At 31.5% G+C, this 21925-nt stretch overlaps 1 protein-coding gene across 1 annotated transcript; it reads left to right on the top strand.

The window, feature by feature from the left end:
• The first annotated feature begins 6723 nt into the window (after positions 1 to 6723).
• Positions 6724 to 7578, top strand: LOC139484830 (GTP-binding protein Di-Ras2-like). Its single transcript, XM_071268858.1, has one exon. It carries the CDS (start codon positions 6724 to 6726, stop codon positions 7576 to 7578), a length of 855 nt encoding a protein of 284 aa, XP_071124959.1.
• The last annotated feature ends 14347 nt before the right edge of the window (positions 7579 to 21925 follow it).

Raw genomic sequence — 21925 nt, 5'->3', positions numbered from 1 at the left:
GTAAACAATTAATATAATGTCCAATGAAATCCATAGCAAAACTGGTTGACCGTTTTTCTATCAGAGTTTGACAATATGAACAACGAAACAATTACAAATTGTGAAAAATCATAATAACGAGCATATGGAGTTACTCGTAAGTTTCGTTTCCCTTTTTAAAATTGCCTTCAAGGCAAATAAGTATCGACTAGATAGCAGACAAATGAAATTAACTCTCCTGTAGTTAAACATTTAGTCTAGTTTTAATGTAATTGACGAATCATTCTAAACGCATCTCGCATCTTGATTCGAATTGCACCTTTTATTTAATCAATAATAATAGCAGGATTTAACATTTGTACGTTAAACAATCGTTCCGTCTACAAAAGACTCAGCAGCAGCTCTCGTACCAAAAGAATTTAAAAAGCCCAATAAATTACAAAGTTACAGAGCATTAAGGACACAAAATTCTGAAAGATGTTGCCAATGTTACTGAGATAATCCATTACCCGGGTAAAACAATCCGATGTATTTCGAACAATGCTTAGTTTTCTATGCAGATAATTTATAATTATGACTACTTCAACGATAAATCATGTAACTACAGAAGTGCTGACTGCACATGCTGGTCAGGTGATACACCCGAGGACAAAACATCAAACCAACAGTGGTATCTAACTAGTGGTTGTAAATAAACTTATATTACTTCTATTGAGTTGTTTTAGTGATTTACAAGTTGTCTTCAATTGTAACATTTCTGCAGCTGTTGGAGATAAATATCAAATGGGAGAGGAGTTTGTTCTGAAAATTTCACTTGATTTATTGCTGTTAAGAGAGACACATTTTTTCCTCTTTTTTTTTTGCTTTTTCAGGATATAAAGATGTTGAAATATCGATTAAGGCACCAACCAGAAAGTTTAAGGACCTACGCGTTCGCATAATGCAGATACCTCGATAACTTTGCTGGCTGTGGATAATTCCTCAAGGGTAACGACAGACGATTAGCCCAGTACTTTGATACTTCAAGGAAAACACGGGAAAGAAAGATATTGCAGTTGTCCAAATGCGCATCTGGTGCTTTACAATTTGTTCAATTTAATATGTAAATCACCTTTATAGAAATAGTTTCAATCTTCAAACTCTTTTTTTTTTTTTATCAAAATAGAATAACTGACAGATATGATACACATATAATTATGTATTCCCTTAAGCTCACAGATTGAAATATATTAATCCTTAAAAAACAAAACCACACTTTACAAATTGCATACGTTCAAGGTGCTTTTCTATATCCATCTTACCAAGAACGCTCACATTAACATATTTTAAGTTAAGGGGTGTTAATTACCATAACAGTTGGAGAGTGATATGACCAAAACTTGGCATAAAAATAATTTCCAATCCATCTAAGGTAATTTTTTTTTGGCTGAAGGAGTTGAAATCCCCCTCATGTGGTTAATAGTTCTTTATAGCTGATCAGAGAGACAATCAGTTAAGACGGAATACGCATTCAAATAATACAGATACAGATACCTCAATAGCTCTGCTAGTTGTCTATTAGTTCTCAAAGGTATAGACAACCAATTAGCTCAGTATTTTGATACTTCAAGAAAAACCCGGTAAAGAAAGATTTGCTGCTGTCCAAATGCGCATATACGAGTTTTTTTTTTACTGAATTCCATTTAAACACCAATTGTACATAGTATGTTGACAATATACAACATCTATGACATTTCCAAATTCATTGTTTCGTCACCTTCAATGGATAAATGAACGTATGAAGTTCTAGTGAAATAGTATGAATTAGGTTAGCAAGCTGTGCACACAAAAAGCTGTTGTGTTTAAGGTTTTTTCATATTGGCTTACATTATTGGTTTGTATTGTGACACATACCATAAAATTAACACTCATTTGAATTTCATATTACTTAGCTAATGTAAGATGAATTAATTTAAGTCTTGTTTTTGGAATTATATAGGAGACGTTTGAATATATATGAGGGTCCACATTTATACTAAATTACAGATTTGATCTTTTTGGTTGTATAAATCAGTATTGATATGGACCCCTTTATATATATCTAAACATCGCGCATTTTAAAGACAACTGAAAGATTACTGATTTACTGCGAACGAAAAAAACCCATTAAAACCACGCTTATGGTTCTACATAGCCAATTATTTTATTAACCATAAATAGTCAAAATTATTTATATATAATGCTGTCGTTTGAGAGGGCTGACATTTATTACTTGTATACAATTATTTATCATAATTATATACAAATGGTATTTAAGTAACACCACTACAAAAAACAGAATATAAGTCAGCATTGCTCAGTCTTTACTAGTCTGTGTTGTGTTTTCAAGACAATTGTATATAGTAGGTTGTTTTTATACATTGTCAGTTAGTTTTCAACTTATGAACTTTACTATCCCTTTTGTATTTTTCTTGGCTCTCGAACAGCGGTATACTACTGTGGCCTTTATTAAGTTGTAATATTAATTTGATCGTAGGCCACAATCTTTAGATATTGTTTTTTTTTTTTTATCAAAATAGAGCAACTGACAGATATGATACACAGTTAATTATGTATTCCCTAAGGCTTACAGATTGAAATATATAAATCCTTAAAAAAAATCCAAACAACACTTTATATATTTCATACGTTCAAGGTGCTTTTCTATATTCAGTTATTCACCTTACTAAGAACGCTCAAATTCGCATATTTGAGGTCAATGGATGTTAATCACCATTGCAGTTGAAGAGCTATAGGACCACAACTTGACATTCAAATGATAGTCAAATCCATCAAAGGTCAACTTCGCCTAAAGTAGTAGAAATCTCTTTCATGTTGACAATAGTTCTTTATAGCTTATAAGAAAGGCAATCAGTTTCAACGCACTCGATCTCATGTTTGTGGTGTTTTTTGTTATGACCTTGTCATCTGATTGTTAGAGTTGATTAAAACTAAATTTTGTATTTGTAAAACAATGGTAATAATAAGATAAATCACATATTTTGGTTCGATTTATACTTGCATCCCTATCACAAAATGTGGATTTAGCCATTTTGAGTTTTGCTATTTTACAATCCAACTGCCATCAGACACTAATTATAATTGAGGTATACAAAAAAAAAAGAAACTGGTTTATGATTTTGCAATCATTGAAAGACTTACAAAAGTACGTCTGCAACGTTTACATATGATTACAAATTAACAAAATATTAATGTTTCTTTATAAACAAGGCAAATCAAAGCAAACTAGCATACAATACTTGCAAAAAGATTGATATTACCTGTAAGATCGTTGTGGGGCTCATATGGAAGGATCCTATCCTTTTTAGCCCACCCTATTTTGGTACACTTTCAAAACTGATACAATCATCAATCCTGCATGATTTGGTGCAATATTTCACACAATTAAAAAGTTATATAGAAAACTATTTGTGTCCTCATCAATTTCTTAACTGATACATGACTGACTCCCAATGACGGTCTATACTAACTTTAACGGCTTCCTTAGTTTTTGATGAAATAACTTCAACTGGTAGGTTATTCCAATCATTAATAATTCGTTGTGAGAAATGTCTTAATCGAAAAGAAGTGTTGCATCTAGGTTTTGCTCATTTCCAATTATGCCCACGGGTATTTGTACTTATGACAGTAAAAAATCTTTCATAAGATATATCTTCGATTCCTTTTAATATTTTGAAAGCTTGTATCATATCACCTCTTCGCCTTCTGTGAGTTAGGGAAGGTAGTTTAGTATAGAGTATATATCTCCCAATTGATACGATATTCCCGTGCTTGCGTTTCCTATCATGATTTTCTTGATAGAGGGTTACTGCTCACAAGGAAGCTATTAAACCAAGAGTTCCAAATGGTGAAGTTGAAATTATCCCTTCGTAAATTTTACGGACACCATCACGAGTTGGTTGACCGTTATGGAATAACCGTTTCACAAATGATATCGGATATGTTCCTTACGTCGTAACGACAATCCCCTTCCCTTTCATGAATGTGACCTACCGAATTAGACTATTTACCGGATTTGTAATCACATAAGCAACACGACGGGTGCCACATGTGGAGCAGGATCTGCTTACCCTTCCGGAGCACCTGAGATCACCCCTAGTTTTTGGTGGGGTTCGTGTTGTTTATTCTTTAGTTTTCAATGTTGTGTCATGTGTACTATTGCTTTTCTGTTTGTCTTTTTCATTTTTAGCCATGGCGTTGTCAGTTTGTTTTAGATTTATGAGTTTGACTGTCCCTTTGGTATCTTTCGTCCCTCTTTTAAGTACTTTTAATCTGTCTTCATAGCTTAAATGTCGTATATCAGGAATTAATTTAGTTGCTTTCATCGGCACTTTTTCTACAGCATTAATATCTTTCTTTAAATGCGGATACCATATTGTATTTCCATATTCCATGTGTGGTCGTACCAACGCAAGGTATAGTCTTAAAAATGTATATTGATCTTTAAAGTTAAAAGTTCGGTTAATCAGCCCAAGTATACTATTGGCTTTATTCATTTTACTTGATATATGTTGAGAAAATTTAAGATCATTTTGAAAAATAATTCCAAGATCCTTTTCTTGTTCATCTTTAATGATATCAATATTGTTCATGGTATAAACATTTTCAGGATTATTTCTTCCATAGTGGATTTGTTTACATTTGTTCACATTAAGTTTCATGTCCCATAACTTGGACCAATTGTAGAGTGCATCTAGATCATTCTGTAAGACATCAGATTTAGAAGTAGGTGCATAAATTTTGGTATCGTCTGCGAAAAGTTTTACTATAGACTCCACAACATCTGGTAAATCATTTATGAATATAATAAAAAGAACAGGTCCAAGTACACTGCCTTGGGGCACTCCACTAATTACATTATGCCATTCAGATTTTTCCCCTTTTACCGCAACTTGTTGGCGACGTCAAGGTAAAAAGTCAGTTATCCATTCTAATATAGATCCACGAATACCGTATGAATACAGTTTCTTCAATAATCTTTTATGTGGCACTTTATCGAAAGCTTTGGTAAAATCGAGATATAATGTGTCTCAGGATATATTATTATCCATATACAATGACCAGTCTTCCATGACATCAAGTAATTGTAATATACATGATCTTCCAAAGCGAAAACCAAACTGTGAGTCTGATAACAAATTATTGGTTATTAAATGATCAATTATTTCCTTCCGTATAACCTTTTCCAAAGTTTTACAAACAATTGAAGTTAGACTGACCGGTATGTAATTTCCCGCATCCAGTTTACTACCTTTATTCTTAAAAAGTGGGGTAACTCTAGCATCTATCCATTCTTTTGGAATTTTTCCAGTGTCAATGGACTTTTGAAATATCAAAGTCAAAGGTTTTAAAAATGTATTTGCCATACTCTTTACTATTAACGGATGAATATTATCTGGACCCATAGACTTGCTTCCATTTAATAAAAGTAGATATTTTTCAACTGTATCTTGATTGATCACAAACTGGTCTAAAGATGATTCAAAATTTCTCTCTTCAATATTAGGTATATTATTTGGATTTTCAGCAGTAAATACACTGGTAAAAAAGTCATTTAATACAGTCTCATTTTCCTTGTCGGAAGTAGTTAAGTTCCCATTTGGTTTCATGAGGTTTGATACTGCTGATTTTGTTTCACTTTACTTTTGACATATGTCCAAAAATGTTTTGGCTCAGTTTTAGCTTTTGATGCCACTAACTTCTCATATTCCTTTTTTGCTTTTCGAACGTTCTCATTTGCCCTGTTTCTAGCAACTTTATAAAAATCAAAATCTACTGCTCGTCTAGTAGCCAAGTATCTTGACCATTTTGTTTGCGTTTTATATTGCTCAGACAATCAATTGTTAGCCATAATGGTTTAGGTTGACAACCCGGTTTAGGATTAGTTTTCGGTACATACGTTTCTACACAGTTTTTTATATTTTTCAGAAAATATTTTCCACATCTCGCTTATGTCTTTATCTTCAAAAGAACTATCCCAATCAAAATTGCTAAAGTCTTCAGGAAATTTTTCAAAGTCACATTTGGAATATTTATATTTCGATTTACCAGTTTCATATTCATTGAAAGAGTACAAAACGTCAAATGTAATGGTAGCATGATCACTAAGTCCCAGTGGAGCATCAATATTAATATTGTCAATATTGCTTTCATCTTTTGTAATAACTAAATCTAGAGTTCTACACATCTGATTTTCCCTAAATCTTGTAGGTTTATTTATATGTTGATATAGAAAATTGTCGCGTAAAGCTTCAATAAAAGTATGTTCGTAATGGTCCTCAGAGTGAGGTGTAGTCCAAAAGTTCCAATCAATATCACGCATATTAAAGTCTCCCGTTATTAAAATATTGTTATACAATCGAGCTGCTTCATTTAAATGTCCAATAATATTTATTGATGACACCAAAATTGATACTTTATGCTTGTCTTTATTTTTATGCGCGGACCTAATTACTTATATATTTTGATAAAATTATAAAAGCTTCATTCTTAAAGATTTAGATGAAATGTTACTTAAGATAAATTAACACTAACGTTCTACTTCAAAATCAATTCTTATGTTTATTCATAGCTACAATTTAAAAAGCTTTGAATGGTTTAAAATTTATATCATATTAACACCTGAAGACTTTTGTGACTATATAGACCTTTCTGAAGTAGCAAATACTCAGTTTGCTTTAGAAACAAATCAGCTAATTATTTAACATGTCAGAACTACAGTCTCGATCTCAAATAGCCGTTCTTGAAGCAGAAAGAGTAGGGAAGAGTTCAATTCTACAGCAGTATTTGAATGGAGAATTTTCAAGCGCATACAAAGAGACAGTTGAAGACATTTATCCTCAACCATATGACATTAATGGAAAGCGAAGATTTGTTGACTATATGAACACTGCCGGAAATATAAACTTCCCTGCAATGCGTAAAATATACATTTCAAAAGCAGAAGGATTCATTCTAGCTTACTCAATCTGCGATAGCAGGTCATTTGAAGAGGTACAAAAACTGTGGAATGAAATAAAGTCTGTTCGGGAAAACAATTTAAGTATACATTGTGTTATTTTTGGCAATAAACTAGACGAAGAAAATAAAAGACAGGTTGAAACCTTTGCTGCATTAGAATGGGCCTACAGGGAGAACCTTGGTGGGTGTTTTAAAGAGGTTTCTGCCAAAGATAACAACGCAGTCAAAGAAGTTTTTGACATGCTTTTGGAACAGTTGGGGAATAGGAGATCTGCAAAACCGGAAACATTCAGAATACGTTCTACCAGTTTCACAAGAAAAGAAAACTCGTTTAAAAAATGTCGCAATAACTATAAACAGAAGAAGAATAAGAAGATGGTGTCATATGAAAAAGTACAGTGTTCAAGCAAAGGTTTCCAAGATAACTTATTTGACGATTTTAAAGAATCAACCATTTATAGAGTTCAAAGAAAACAAAATGAGTTTTGTCGGACTATGAGGGATAGCGATGCATTGATTAAACAGAAAAATAACGAAGGACAATTTTCACGCAGCATGACGAGAAATCAAAAAGCGGGTCTCCGGGATGGAACAAAGTAAATAGACTTTTTACCAAAATATTTCGGCTGTCAGATTCAACGGTTTTAACAAAGAAGAGACAGAATCAAGCTGTTATGTTGTTGAATAGTAAATTACAAGGACATAGAACACGAAGTTAATCTTTAACATGACTTTTTTTTATTTATTTAAAGAATACCTTTGATAACTATTCTTACCATTAGTTTTATAATTCAATGAATGAAAACATTGATTTATGATTATGCACTATAAAAACCATTCTTTGATAAATACATATTAAATCAAGACAATCGATTCTTTATTTGAACCAAATATCTTTTAAAATTGTGATAATCCCTTTTAATGTAATTTTTGATTCCTGAAAACTCCAACTCAATTTATTGTTAATATCCTTAGCGTTATCTTTTTTGTGTTGTTGTAGTGACTTTTCCTGTTTACTTCTGCCTTTTCAGGAGTGATGTTGTTAGTGTACTTTGTCTGGTGATTTTTTTTCCTTCTTGGTATTCTCTGTATTTAAAAATACACAATTAGTTAGAGAAGCAGTAATCAATTAAAAAAAATCGAACAAATATCTACTCCAATGATTTATCACCCTTTTCATCTTGATCTCGTTAAACTGTATTGTGTGCCTACCAACAGAATTTAAATTTACGTACATTACTGCATACTAAATTTTATAGTGTGTGTTATATAAGAAAAGGGTATATCGACGAATGTTCACATCCAGCTTTTATACATTTCGTTTGTTCATTTATAATTTTGCCATTGTAATCTTTTAAAAGAGGGGATAAGGGACAGTCAAACTCATCAATCGAAAATAAACAGACAACGCCATGGCTAAATTTTTGGAATTAAGGGTCTTCAATGCTTTTCAACTTCATACTTTGTTAAGCCATTTAAACTTGATTCGTCGCGTTAGCTTTCCATATGTTACGGAGACATGCAAGAAATATTTTCTCCTGTTATTCATAATTTCTTGCATTCTACGTGACAAAGCAATCAACAGTTAACAATTCAATACCTATATTGTGGTGTACTTCTTTTTATTTTGTAGGTATTGATTTGACCACTGCTGATTGCTTTCTCAAGTAAAATGCAAAAAATTATGAATAACAGGATAACATATTTCTGTCATGTCTCCGTAACATATGGAAAGCTAACGCGACGAATAACTTTTACACAACTGTCCTCTTTTAGAGGAGGAATGGTACAATCAAATATGTTTATTACCGCCAGCTTCAATATGTGCATGTCCCAAGTCAAGAGCTGGTAGTTCAATATTGTTGCTATTTATGTCTGTTATATATCGTAAACAATTTTGTACCAAATTATTATTTCTATTATTTTTTTCAATTGAATTTCTTAATATTTTTGATGTCAGGGCCTTTTATTATACGATAGGGTTTTTTCCTTCGTTGTTGAAGGCAGTACGTTTGTCTAGTTTCGTTCTTCCATGTGTTAGATAGTTGTCTTATTGATATCATACCAGATCTCCCTATTTTTAAATATTAGCTCGGGGGTATACCGACTTATCTATTCCTTTATTTTTCTATATGTACCTTAGCTCCCGATATTTATGTAGGTTCATACACCCCTACTATTCAATATCTTTGTTTGATTATTCATGATGAAGATAAGTCAAGAAAAGATATAAGAACGTATTGAATTTATTAAGTGTATCATCAATTCATCGTTTAAAAACACGACCTATCACTTTTTTATGTATAGGTTTTTTTTCTCTAGACCTGAACTCTCCACGTTTATCCCTAAGCCTTAACTAAATTAAAATTCATAACAGAGACAGTAAAAATCGTGAGCAAAAACAATTTTCAACACAAATACTTATTAAAGGTAAACTTTTCCTAATGGATTTGGATCCTAAATTTATAAAATAATCTTGACAGAATAGAATAAGATATATGTTTAAATACATGTCTGTACCGAAGCAATGACTTTTAAGCTTGTTACTCTCTCGGAGACATCTGTCCACCTGTAGTTGGTCGATCAAGTGAATGAAAAAAAGCCACTTGGTAATTATCATATACAGGTTACTGAAAAGAATACAATATTACAATCTGATATGATAACATTTTAGTATATACAGTTTACGGAAGTCAATTACAAAGTAAATGACATTGTCCGGGTTTTGTTTTTTTTATTTTGTGTGTTTTTATTCTGTTTCTATTATCTTCAATATTTACAGAAGAAATGTTATACCATGATAATAACAATATCAGATCGCAAAAAGTTATGATATATGCGTATGAAACACCGAATGACAAAATAAAAACTCTTTAATGACCCCTTTTGTTGATGACGTTGTATAAATTTTACAACTTTTGGTTGTTCAAATATATCTAAATATCTTATCTATTTGTTATAGCGTGCCATTTGAATGGGTTTTTTTTATTTGTTGTTTTCACTTCCGATAGTTATTTCTGTGTGTATTGGTGTCGTTTCAGTAAAAATTGGATATAGGCAGCATTTGTACTTAAGTGTATTGATTCTTATACATTCATTTTTAATAAATCTGGTTTTACTGAATATTACCCCATACTGTGCTGATATGAACTCGACCTGTATCTAGATCAAACCGTACGACATGATATAGTGCTCGACCAGTCTTAAACATACTTACCATATTCTCGACCAGTTTAAGTCTTAATTTTGTGACTAACGTTTACTTCAAAATCTAAAATACTTCTCTCTGTTTTTTTTTTTAATCAGTTTTAAATAAAATGTGTTTAAGACCTGCACTGATTAGTTTGATGATAATAACAAGCAGTATTTAGCAAAATGTTTCATTTTAAAGTCTAAAAAATAGTTCATATATTTGTACAAGACGTTATTTTTTGTCAAATAAAGAACATAACCTTAAACGCAACTATCCCAGGTATTTTACATTTTATCAATATTTGCATATTCAACAAATACGATATAAAGTTATCATTTTTTTTAGCCCATAAACACTTCGATGCAGTTAAATACTCATATGAGTAAAGAATTAATGATGTTGAAAGTAAAAATAATTTTAAAATTTACAAATAAGGACGCGTAATATGATTGTAAATGAGACAACTATCTTTTCATTTGAAGTGGATGTGAGCAAGTATATGTAACCGTACTGCCGTCAACAATAAATAAAACCCATACCATATAATCGTCTGTTAAAGACCTAATTTAAACCGAACAACTAAGGAAAAACAAACATAACAGACATGAACGGAATGAATTACAGGCTACTGCATTAGAACAGCAACAAGAATGTCGCGGAGTTAAGGTTGCTAGGGTTTCTAACTATTTGACAATAGATTTTTTTTCTGTAAAATACTTCTTGGTCAATTATCTTACAAATTTCTCTATAAAACTGAGGATCATCGAATTCGTTTTTTCATAATTGAAATACATTAAATTAAAGTCTGGTTTTAAAAAGTATTACCATTAGCATTAACATAATTACAATTATATGATCATTATAAGTTAGCTGATAATTTCATTGATTTGTTTTAGACTATGCGGTAAATTTCTATACTAGACGTTCTCGTCTTAAAAATGAAAATATTATTTTCATCAATTAGATATTTTTACAAAATGAATATGTTTTGTTCAATTTCTTTGATAAGAAGTGTTCTCATATCTGTGATAATGAGATAGATATTAAAAAAAGTTTGTTAGTGCCAATGAGACAACTCTGCATCAAAGCCACAATTTGTAAAAGTAACCCATAATAGGTCAAAGTACGTTCTTTAACACGGAGCCTTGGCTCACACCGAATAGCAAATTGTAAAGGGTAATAATAAGCATGACTAGTTTAAAACCATTCAAACAGGAAAACCAACGATCTAATATATAAAAACAAAACGAGAAACGAGAAACACTTATGACCAAACGCGCATCTGGTGATAACTATATATGAACCAAATCAACAAAAGGCAACCACTGACCATCAGGTTTGTTTTTTATTAGGACAGGTGCAAACAAATGCAACGGGGTTAAACGTTTACCCTTACCTGAAACAGTAGTGTCATAGACATAGAAAGACGTACTATAAAAATTAATATAAATTGAAATAGCTTAACTCAATCAACATGAAAAAAAGCAATATTAACAAAAGTGGTCTACACTGAACGAAAAATTTGATATATGACACAATGTCAATACAAAATAAATAAAATAAGGGATTTGATGTTAAACAATTTAAGAAAGACAACCATTATCTTAAATAAAATGCCGCTAAATATAATAATGCACACACGTAAACGAAAATAATGTTATTGATGGAAACACAGTATGAATGGAGAAGTAAAAAAAAATTTACAACAAAGAAAATATATCAACATATCAACATTTTACCATAGAAAATTAGAGTATACGTTGAAAGCGAATGTTGAAAGTTGAAAATCGAATGTTCAAAAGGAATGTTGAAAACAAATGTTGAATTTTTAAACGAATGTTGAATGTTGAAAATTGAATGTTGAAAACGAATGTTGAATGTTGAAAACGAATGTTGAAAGTTGAAATCCGAATGGTGAAAACGAATGTTGAATGTTGAAAACGAATGTTGGATGTTGGATACGAAAGTTGAACGTTAATAACGAAATGTTGAAAGACAAAGTGAGATAAAAAAGTAAACAAAGAAAATTTGAATGTGGAATTTTGAATTCGAATGTTGAAAATGAATGCTACAATTTGTTTTTTTTAAATTGAATGTTGGATGTTGAATGTTGAATATTAAACCAACTTGACATCCGTAAGTTTTTTGTTATGTTAACCGTTATCAAAACTTTGCATTTATTTCAAAGCATTACAGCTTTTATTAAGTTTAATTGACATCATTGTGCGAATTTAAACATATCAACTGATATATAGTCTCAGAAAAATCAGACATTAAAATTACTATATCATATCATTACAAATGTAGAGGAAAAAATACTTTCAATACCAATATAAAATAAAACTCTTCAACATGTATGTTAAATTTTCGTTGTTCTTTTGAATTATTCTAATCACCAAAATAAAAAAAGACATCGAATGTTGAAATACACAGCACTTTCAGTAACTTCGTAACGTTTAATGCATTTATGTGATTGCTCTGTGGCAGATTAGCTCAGAACTTTGATAAAAATTCCATGCAAATGCGGCTATAGCATTATTTAAAATTTGTTATCGAAAAACTTTGAAAACATTTACAATTAAGCTATGTATCGCTTTCGTGCATAGCTCTGTAACATTGCCTGTGTTTTGTTATATTGTTTGTTTTCGTTTATGTCATCAACTTTTTAATGTTAAATTTTAAGGGAGAATTTGGTTATCATATGTTTATGCCTTAAGCATAACATATCAAATCTTTATTTTGAAAGTTCGCATCTGATACATTTAGATTTGTACCGCTTAATATCACAACATCTTTATTCTACACTTTCTTACATCTACGGTGAACATATGAAATGTATTCAAATCATTACTAGTCCTTTAATTAGTTCGTTTTTTTCGTAGAATTAAATAAAAATAATATAACATATACAAAATGTAAGTGCTAAACTAATGAAAACAGCCAATTGAACAAGATGGTTATTACAAATTCAACACCTATATTTCTACGCAGTATGCGGATAAGGGGCAATATCTATGACACGTTTGATTCACTATTTTTATTACTTACATTGAAAATTCATTATCTTTAGTAGTATTAAATAATGTAAATTAGGTTAGCAGTTTTAAATGTTACCAGCTGGTTTGGAAATTGTAAAGGTTATTTCATCTTGATTTGATCATAATTGGTTCTCAATTGATTTTGACACATGCCTTTAAAAGTAGCTGTTATTTGATTTTCTTATTAATTTTATAATGTTAGAAGAATTGATTCAAGTTTTGTATTAATTTGTGACGAAAAGAGGCGGTATCTGTTCACAAAAGTTGAGATGTTACACAATTATTTACAAATTTACAGTCAAGTGGAAATAACTCTAAATTGACTTTTAAAAAATTACAATTATTAGATTTGATGAAATTTGTCTGTTCACTTATTTTACTTTTTACCTGAGGAATTAAAAACCTCATTCATCTTGATTATGTGTCTTCATAGCTGATACGTTTGATAATCGATATACCTTTTCTCATTTCTTTTGAAAATCATGCAATTCCTTGAATTTTTGTTGCTTACCTTTTTCGTTGTTTGTAAATAGCTGTTTAACAAAGTTAAAAAGTTAATTAATATTTAGCTGTAGAATTGTATACAGAATACATAAAGAAAAATACCTTTACAGTTCTTATACCGTGCTCTCAGCAAACATGATTTTTTTTATCTGAAAATGTGAAATAGTTATCCTATCAGTGAAATTTATTTGCAGCGTGTATACATGTTCATCTCATTAAAATCAATTTGCGTACATATTTCGTTTCTGTTTGACGTGTACTCACTGTTATGATTTAATTATAAGTAAATTGTCTTTTGTGTCTTTTTTAAGAGCTTTTTTCACAATCCTGCTTATTCTCATTATATCCTTTTTCTATTTTTCATGCAAGGTTCCATAATCTATAATACTAAAATAACGAGGTCCAATTTGTCAGCCATCATGGGGTAAAAACGACAAATCAAAGAATTCAACTTTCAATGGTGTTGATTAAAAAGTACACCACTCCAGACCCTTTTGTTTTCCACATAATTAATATTGCCAATAATTAACAAGTTCCGGGTCGAATCCGATACCAATACCAAAAGTATATTCAGCTGTTACATATTTCCTTCTCTGTACGTTCCGCATCTGACAGGCGCACCACCAAACGGTGTATTTTGGATTTTTCTATATACACGGGTCATAATCACAGGGTTGACACTACTAAATTCAAACATTGTCACATTGTTTTAATCAGTATGACTTTCTAAGATGACAATACGAATACTAAACATCTGGACTTAAAATAAGTCGTATAGGTACTGTTTCAGTCAATTTGGTCGCAGGCATGACGATAAGTGCCAGGTTCAAACAGAAGGATTTTGAAAGCAGAGAAAACAGTGCATCTTAATGACTTACTCACATGACAATACCAATACTAAAATAAGTCTTACGTATAGTTATATACTTTAATTCAGTCACGAACCCGTGATATCACGGGTGTGTTCTAGTAGTTATTAAAAGTACAAGGCTTATAATTTGATACGCCAGACGCGCGTTTTGTCTATATAAGATTCATGTGTGACGCACATATACATATAAAGTAAGGAAGCCAAATAAGTATAAAGTTTAAGAGCATTGCGGACCCAATGTTCCAAAATATTGTGCCCAATACGGCTTAGTTAATATATGCCTGGGACGAGAGTCCTTGGTATTTTGAATAACTTATACTTTTGCAAACAATTCATCAAAAAGGACCATATAATTGATATGCATAGCAACACCGAAGTGCTGACTACTGGGCTGATAATACCATCAGGGACGAAACGTCCACTGGCAGTGTCATTGACCCAGTGTTGTACATAAGATACCGGGCTTATGATTTGATACACCAGACGCACTTTTCATCAGAGCGTTTCAAATAACAGTGTTTCAAATACTTATAAGTGATCGTAAATGTAGCTATTCTCTTCCAAGTCTTGAGAGGTCCATAAGGACTCAAAACATTTTATCAATTAAATTGCACACATTCATGAAAAAACAAGGGACCATATATTTTGCCTGTCGCCTTTATATCTTGGAATTAAACGCGAAGAATAAATAGTTCAAGGGAAAATTCAACTTTTCTATTCTTGTATGTACCTTAAGGTCACCTATCAGCTTAATCTGTGAAGTTCTAATTCGATACTTTGTGTTTGAGTATTTCTAATGAAGACAAATCAAGAAGAGTTATTCGAACGTATTGACTTTCTTAAGTGTTATTTCCATATAACTTTGAAATAAGGAACTATTAATTTTCATGTTCAATAATTTTAGTAAATATCAAAAGGTAAAATCACAAACTATTCAGCTCCGAGATAAAATCAAAACGAAAAGTCCCTAACAAATGGCAAAATCAAAAGCTCAAACACATCAATCGAATGGATAAAAAAAAATGTCATATTCCTGACTTGGTTTTACATCAACCTTTTTTTTAATCTTTTATCTTAAAACTTTAGATTAAAATGAAGTGAAATAAAAAAAAAATACAATTAAAAATCAGTATAAAAAGTGCACAGTACATGTTGTCTAACAAAAGTGATCTTATAACAAAATGACACCACAAGAGTATGTATACGCACTTACAGATACAATAAGTAGTTAACTTGTTGAAATTAAAATCATGGTATTCTTCCTTTTTACATCAGTGGTAAAAATTCTTAGAAAAATCATCAGTGAGAAGTAATTTACCTTAGTCAATTCATGAGGACAGCCTTATACTCCATATGGTAACATTAGTAACGATATAAGTAAAAAAAACATTTAACAAATACACAAATTTATGAAAGATAAACTTTATTTAGTGAATTGGGGTCCTTTTTTCGCACATCTTCGATCAAAAGATCATTTAACAAATGTTCGGTTAAATCAAGCTGTAACGAAGCAATGAATCGTAATAAGATGATACTCTCGGGGAGAACAATCCATGCACAGTTCCTAAAACGATGCGTTATTACAATCTTAGGTACTAGAATTGTATTTTATATAGTTAAAGGGGCGAAGTTTCAAAGTAAATGAAATCATCATCTTTAGTCTTTTTTTAGACATCTTTAAAATCTACAGAAGAAAATTTATCATAATTAAAAAAATTCAGAAGAAAGCTGAGATGTATTTGTTACTTACGTGTACGAAACACCCAAGTACGTAATGAAAACTCTGTTATTACGCCTTTTGTTGATGACGTAGTGTCAATGTTACAACCTTTGGTAGTTTTGAAGCATTTCTAAATATAAAGCTGTTTGTTTTAAAGTGCTACTTGAATGTTTTTGTATTTGTTGTTTTCACTATCAATAATTATTTCTGTAGATGTCACTTTAAACCAGATAAAGTCGGATATGGGCAGTATTTGAACTTGACTGTATTGATTCTACACGACAATTCCGATTAAATCTTGATGTTACTGGAAATTCTTAACCCCAATCTTAATCATTCAAGACTGTATTGATAAGAACTCGACCGTAATCTAGACTATACCCAACGTTCTGAACTAGAATTAGACCGGTCTTAACCCTTATTAACATGTGCTCATTATGCACTTTCTGAATCACACTCAACAAAAAATCAAACTGTTCTCTTTTGTTTTTATCATTCTCAACCAGTCTATTTCTATCTTATCAATCTAAATATTGTTACTTACCAAAATTAACAATCATGTTTCCTTACAATTTTAGATAAAATTTAGTTAAGACATCATTATGTTGATGATGATTTGAAGAAGTACTCAACATAAACTTTCATTTAGAGTTCAACCATCAGTTGTGTCAAATTTTCGATCCGGGCATTTTTCGTGTCTTATGTTCTATTTATTTTCATAAAACCTTTTTTTCCGAAAACCAACCAGAATGATTATCTTTATTATAAACAACCACTCTTAAAACCAGACAAATCCAAAGTAAACAAATTTGAGTGTTTATGATTTTGAAAAATATGACCCAATCATGAAACATCAAAAGACACGGTGTGAATCAGGTTGGTATATTAGATTTTTTCTTCCGAATTCATCATTGCTATTTTTTAACAACTGACATTAATGGTTGGTTATGATTTCTTTGTGATTTCTTTAACAATTAAAAAACATCTGAATGATGTTCGTTTTATTGCATTAAGCAATTTGTAGGAGTGAAAATCATAGTAAATAATTTATAGTTCTCAATCATTAGAACACGTTCATCCACATAAAGCATAAAAAGGAAAGACAGCTACAGAAACAAATATCAAACTGACAAAGACATGATATTCATACACTATAACGCTTTAGGTTGGCTTTCTGTTAATATAGACAATGCAATTTCCCATCGAAACTCCCTTTGAGCCTAAAACTGTGACACCTTTACTATGAAGTGTCGTGAAAAATTATATCCTTGAATGGAAAGTTGATATGCACTACCTGACATTGTTAGAGTTTAAACTTATACTAAAATTATGTACTACCCCATCCTGAACTTTTTGTCTACTTCAAAATTCATTTTTCACCGCCATAGTTTGTTTTTATACTGGTAACAGTCCCAAGTTATGTATTTATCAGATGAAACATAGACATGATATCGGGGAACCGGTATGTCAAAACTCAGATTAACAATGAATTTTATCTCCCAAAAAGAAGCGTGGTTTGAGAAACAGAAAGTGATTATAGTTATACTTACCAATTCAGTTTGATAAAGGCAAAAGTGCATGGAAAACGTTGGGCTTCGTCCTGAAAATGTTTAAAAATGAACAGAGTGGAAAGAGAAACTTCGGTTAAAGTTAGTTAGAAAATGACTGACACTGGACAACAAGATATTACAGCATTTAGATAAGTTAAGATTACATCACACGCAATTTAAGTTCTACATTACTGTCGTTTTCTTTAACTCCTGTAAATCAAAACTTAAGAATTTCCAATAAAAATCCGCGAATTCAAGATTTCAAGGTAATGTTCTAGATCTAGTCGAAACAATCGAACATCTCTTGATATTTTATTGTTGGAAATTTATATCCTTTTTTAAATTACATTGACATTTGAGGGACCAGAAATTAAATTCCCAAAATAATAAATAAGCTATAACATAAATACTCGCATCGGACGTATAGTGCACGTATACACAATGCGTAAATATATTTAAAACACTGGAATATCTGTTTCACAGATGATATTGAATGTGTTCTTATGTTCTAACTACAATCCCGTTTTCTTTTAACAAATGTGACCGACCAAATAAGACTATTTATCGGGTTAACACGGCTACTCACCCTTCCAGAGCACCAGAGATATTCGTACACCGCCTCCAAAAGTAATATTGAAAGTCAGAACGACAATTTTTGAAGCAGGATCCCGGATCTCCTTACCCTTTTGAAGCAAATGAGTTCAACCCCAGTTTTTGTTGAGGTTCGTGTTGCTCAGTTTTTAGTTTTCTATGTTGTTTCTTGTGTACTATTATTTGCATGTTTGTCCTTTCATTTTTAGCCATGGCGTTGTCAGTCTATTTTCGATTTAGGAGTGTGCCTCTGGTATCTTTTGCCCCTGCTTTAATATGCCTGATTTATGATAGTGTTGCTTAGTCTTTAGTTTTTCTATTTTGTGTATTGTATTTTATTGTTTGTTTGTTTGTCTTATTAGAGTAGTCTATTTACCCGGTTTTTATTAACATGAGCAACACGACGGGGCCACATGTAGAGCCGGATCTGCTTACCCTTCCGGAGCACATGAGTTCACCCCCAGTTTTTGGTGGAGTTCCTGTTGCTTACTCTTTTGTTTTCTATTTTGTGTCTTATATACTATTATTTGTGTTTTGTCTTTTTATTTTCTAGTCATGGAGTTGTCATTTGGGGTTTTTTTCCTAATCTATGAGTTTAAATGTCCCTCTGATATCCTATGTCCCTCCTTTTTCACTGTTGAAATCCTCGCTTTCAAATAATTTTTAAATCTTTTAAAGAAATATTAAAATAAAATACATGTAATAGATCAAGCCAGTTCCGATGAGCTTACTTCTGAGCTAATGCTTCCGTTTGAGACAAGCATTACATTATGCGGCACCGTTATTGAATTGACATTATCTGTAAAAATGTTTTGTGTTACTTTTACAACCTTTTGTTGTTTTCCAACACTTTGATGTCAGTGTGTGTTTAACACGAAGGAACTTTTAAATTTAGATGGCTCATTTGCACTTTTGATGTTAAAATGTCATTTGAAGACATATCGTCGGCTCACAGGAAGATTTTAACACATAATATAGAATTAAAAAAATCCTTATAGGGCAAAACTGAACTGTAAAAAAATTAGCATTGAGATCGATGTCGACAGTAAAAAAAATGTCTACATTACATAAAACTAAGCAAAAACCTACCATTTTCTACATTTGAGAATGCCTGTACCAAGAGAGGAATATGACAGTTCTTGTCTATTCGTTTGATGTGTTTTATAGTTGGATTTTTCCATTTAATTGGGGACGATTTCGTTTTGAATTTTCCTCGGAGCTCAGTATTTTTGTTATTTTACTTTTCACTACATTAATCTCACAGATCATACAATAATTTCTCTTTAATAAAACACTTATCTCCTACAAACTAAAAAAAACCGGCCAAAATACAAACATTTTTGTTCTTTAATAAAACTTTACCTCGTTTACAACGACAAACGATCAAAAGTGAAGAGTTTATCATTAAAAAACGTAACTACTGTTAATTAGTTTATCATAGATAAGACATTATCAGCAACAAACGAGATGTAAGCATGATGTGGTCTATACTGGAAAAACTACACTACAAAGTAGAAATAAATCTGCATCGTTAAATGGCAATATATGTTGTACAAGCTAGATCGCAGCCACTTACGGTAACTGTCCTCGATATCATAGAAACCACGTATGTGATGAAATTACAAGACTTATTATATGTAAGAAATTTAGACATAAGCCAGAAATTAAGAGAGATCCTGGTTCTTAAAAAGTTACGTTCTTACTGGTGTACAAAATACTGACAAACTGATGAAGGAATAAACAATACAAACTATTTTTTTCGGGCAAAACAAAGATAGTGGACTGACTGTTAGAGAATGATGATACTTTCCATGTTTGCGAAAATATCTTAAAATGACCCGTATGAAACAATTTGCAAGTCAGTGTTCTACATGTTACAGTTTTGTCAACTGAATCTACTTTAAAAGTTATGAAATATCCGATAAAACCCGTACAAAAAGGGCAGGTCAAATTTTCACTGTGGAAAATTTTCACTGAATGGAAAAATACACGCGAAAATTTAACTGTTAAGCATTGTTAAAGAATTAGATATAGATGTACACGGATACTTATATATCTGTGTTGATCAAAGGCTTTGATCTATACAGATATACAAGTATCCATGTAAACGTGATTTTTGTTTTGTTATTTTTTCATTTAATGCATAATGTTTGGATTATGACACTTATCAATGCAATAGCTCATCACTAATTTACATTTGATTGCTGAATCGTCAAAAGGTATCACACCTATGTGTAGCAAACTTAATTGTTATGAAAACAGAGATTTAGATTAAGTACGATTATTCATTTTATCACTTTAACAACATAAAATAATGCACAGTTAGCAGTATAATGTACGAAAACTTAAAAATTTTGAATAAACTTGGAATATATAGGGAAATTTACGCGGGTCAAATTTTCGCGTTTCTTTGGCTTCCGCGAAAAAAAACAAAACTAAGAGAAACTGAGAACGCTATGGAAATAACGAAAAACGGAAATGACGAAATACAATCAACAGATAACAAAACATACCCCACAGAAAACGTAATACTGACCAGTACCAACCCTCCTCCCACCCAAAACAAACTAATAAGTGATCTCGTGCGTCTCAAACGGGAAGGCAAACCTTCATGTTTCTAATAGAAGCTAAACGTTTATTTATGTCACTACCAAGGATCAGAGGATGTGACTCTGAAAGCATAAATAGCTTTCTTGAAAGCATCAACCTTTTATAAAGAAAATCATGTTTTCATCATTTTTACCGACTGCAAACTCTGGAATTTTGAATAAACAGCCTATCATCTTGCTACATAGTAATGACATTTAATTTTCAGAGAGCTGAAATCCTATCTTTTTTCGTAAAGTATATTTCTCGACCAACCCTCATTTTCTATTTCTTAAGTTTATTAAGTACATGACACATTGGTGACTGTATCTGTAGTTGTTATTAAGCGGGAGTATTTTCTAGATTTTAAACCAACTCACCATTTTTTTTCTTAAAATGTCCTGTATAAAGTCAGTTATATGGCAGTTGTTATCAAATAGTGCGTTTCTATGAATGTTGTCGTCTGTTTTTGTTGCACTTCACTTCACGATTCCTACTGTTTTCCTCTTATAGTTGATGTTTTACCATCGGTTTTTGTTTGTAACCAGTCTTTTGTTCCTCGATTTATGACTTATGAAAAGCGGTATACTGCTGTTGCCGGTAAATATCCCTCATTCCAAGTTCGATGGTAAAAGATGCGGTTTTGACATAACCACCAACTCTGAAATATCAGGGGCAAATATGGGATATCATTCAGGCAAACTTGCCCCTAAATTGTTCTGACTGCTATTTGTGACTCCTTGTAACTTATCAATATCCTCACGTGTTTTTTGAATGTTTGAAATCGCCCCAGTTGAGGCAAACTTTTTAAATTTGAATACTACTGATAGCTCGGTATCGCTGGTGGTGGTCTATAACTTAAGTCTACCAAGAGTATCGTCAGCAGAAAATGTT

Source organism: Mytilus edulis, chromosome 1, assembly GCF_963676685.1.
Source record: "Mytilus edulis chromosome 1, xbMytEdul2.2, whole genome shotgun sequence".
NCBI lineage: Eukaryota > Metazoa > Mollusca > Bivalvia > Mytilida > Mytilidae > Mytilus > Mytilus edulis.
Note: the sequence above shows the minus strand (reverse complement) of the source record. Positions and strands in the feature narration are given on the sequence as shown.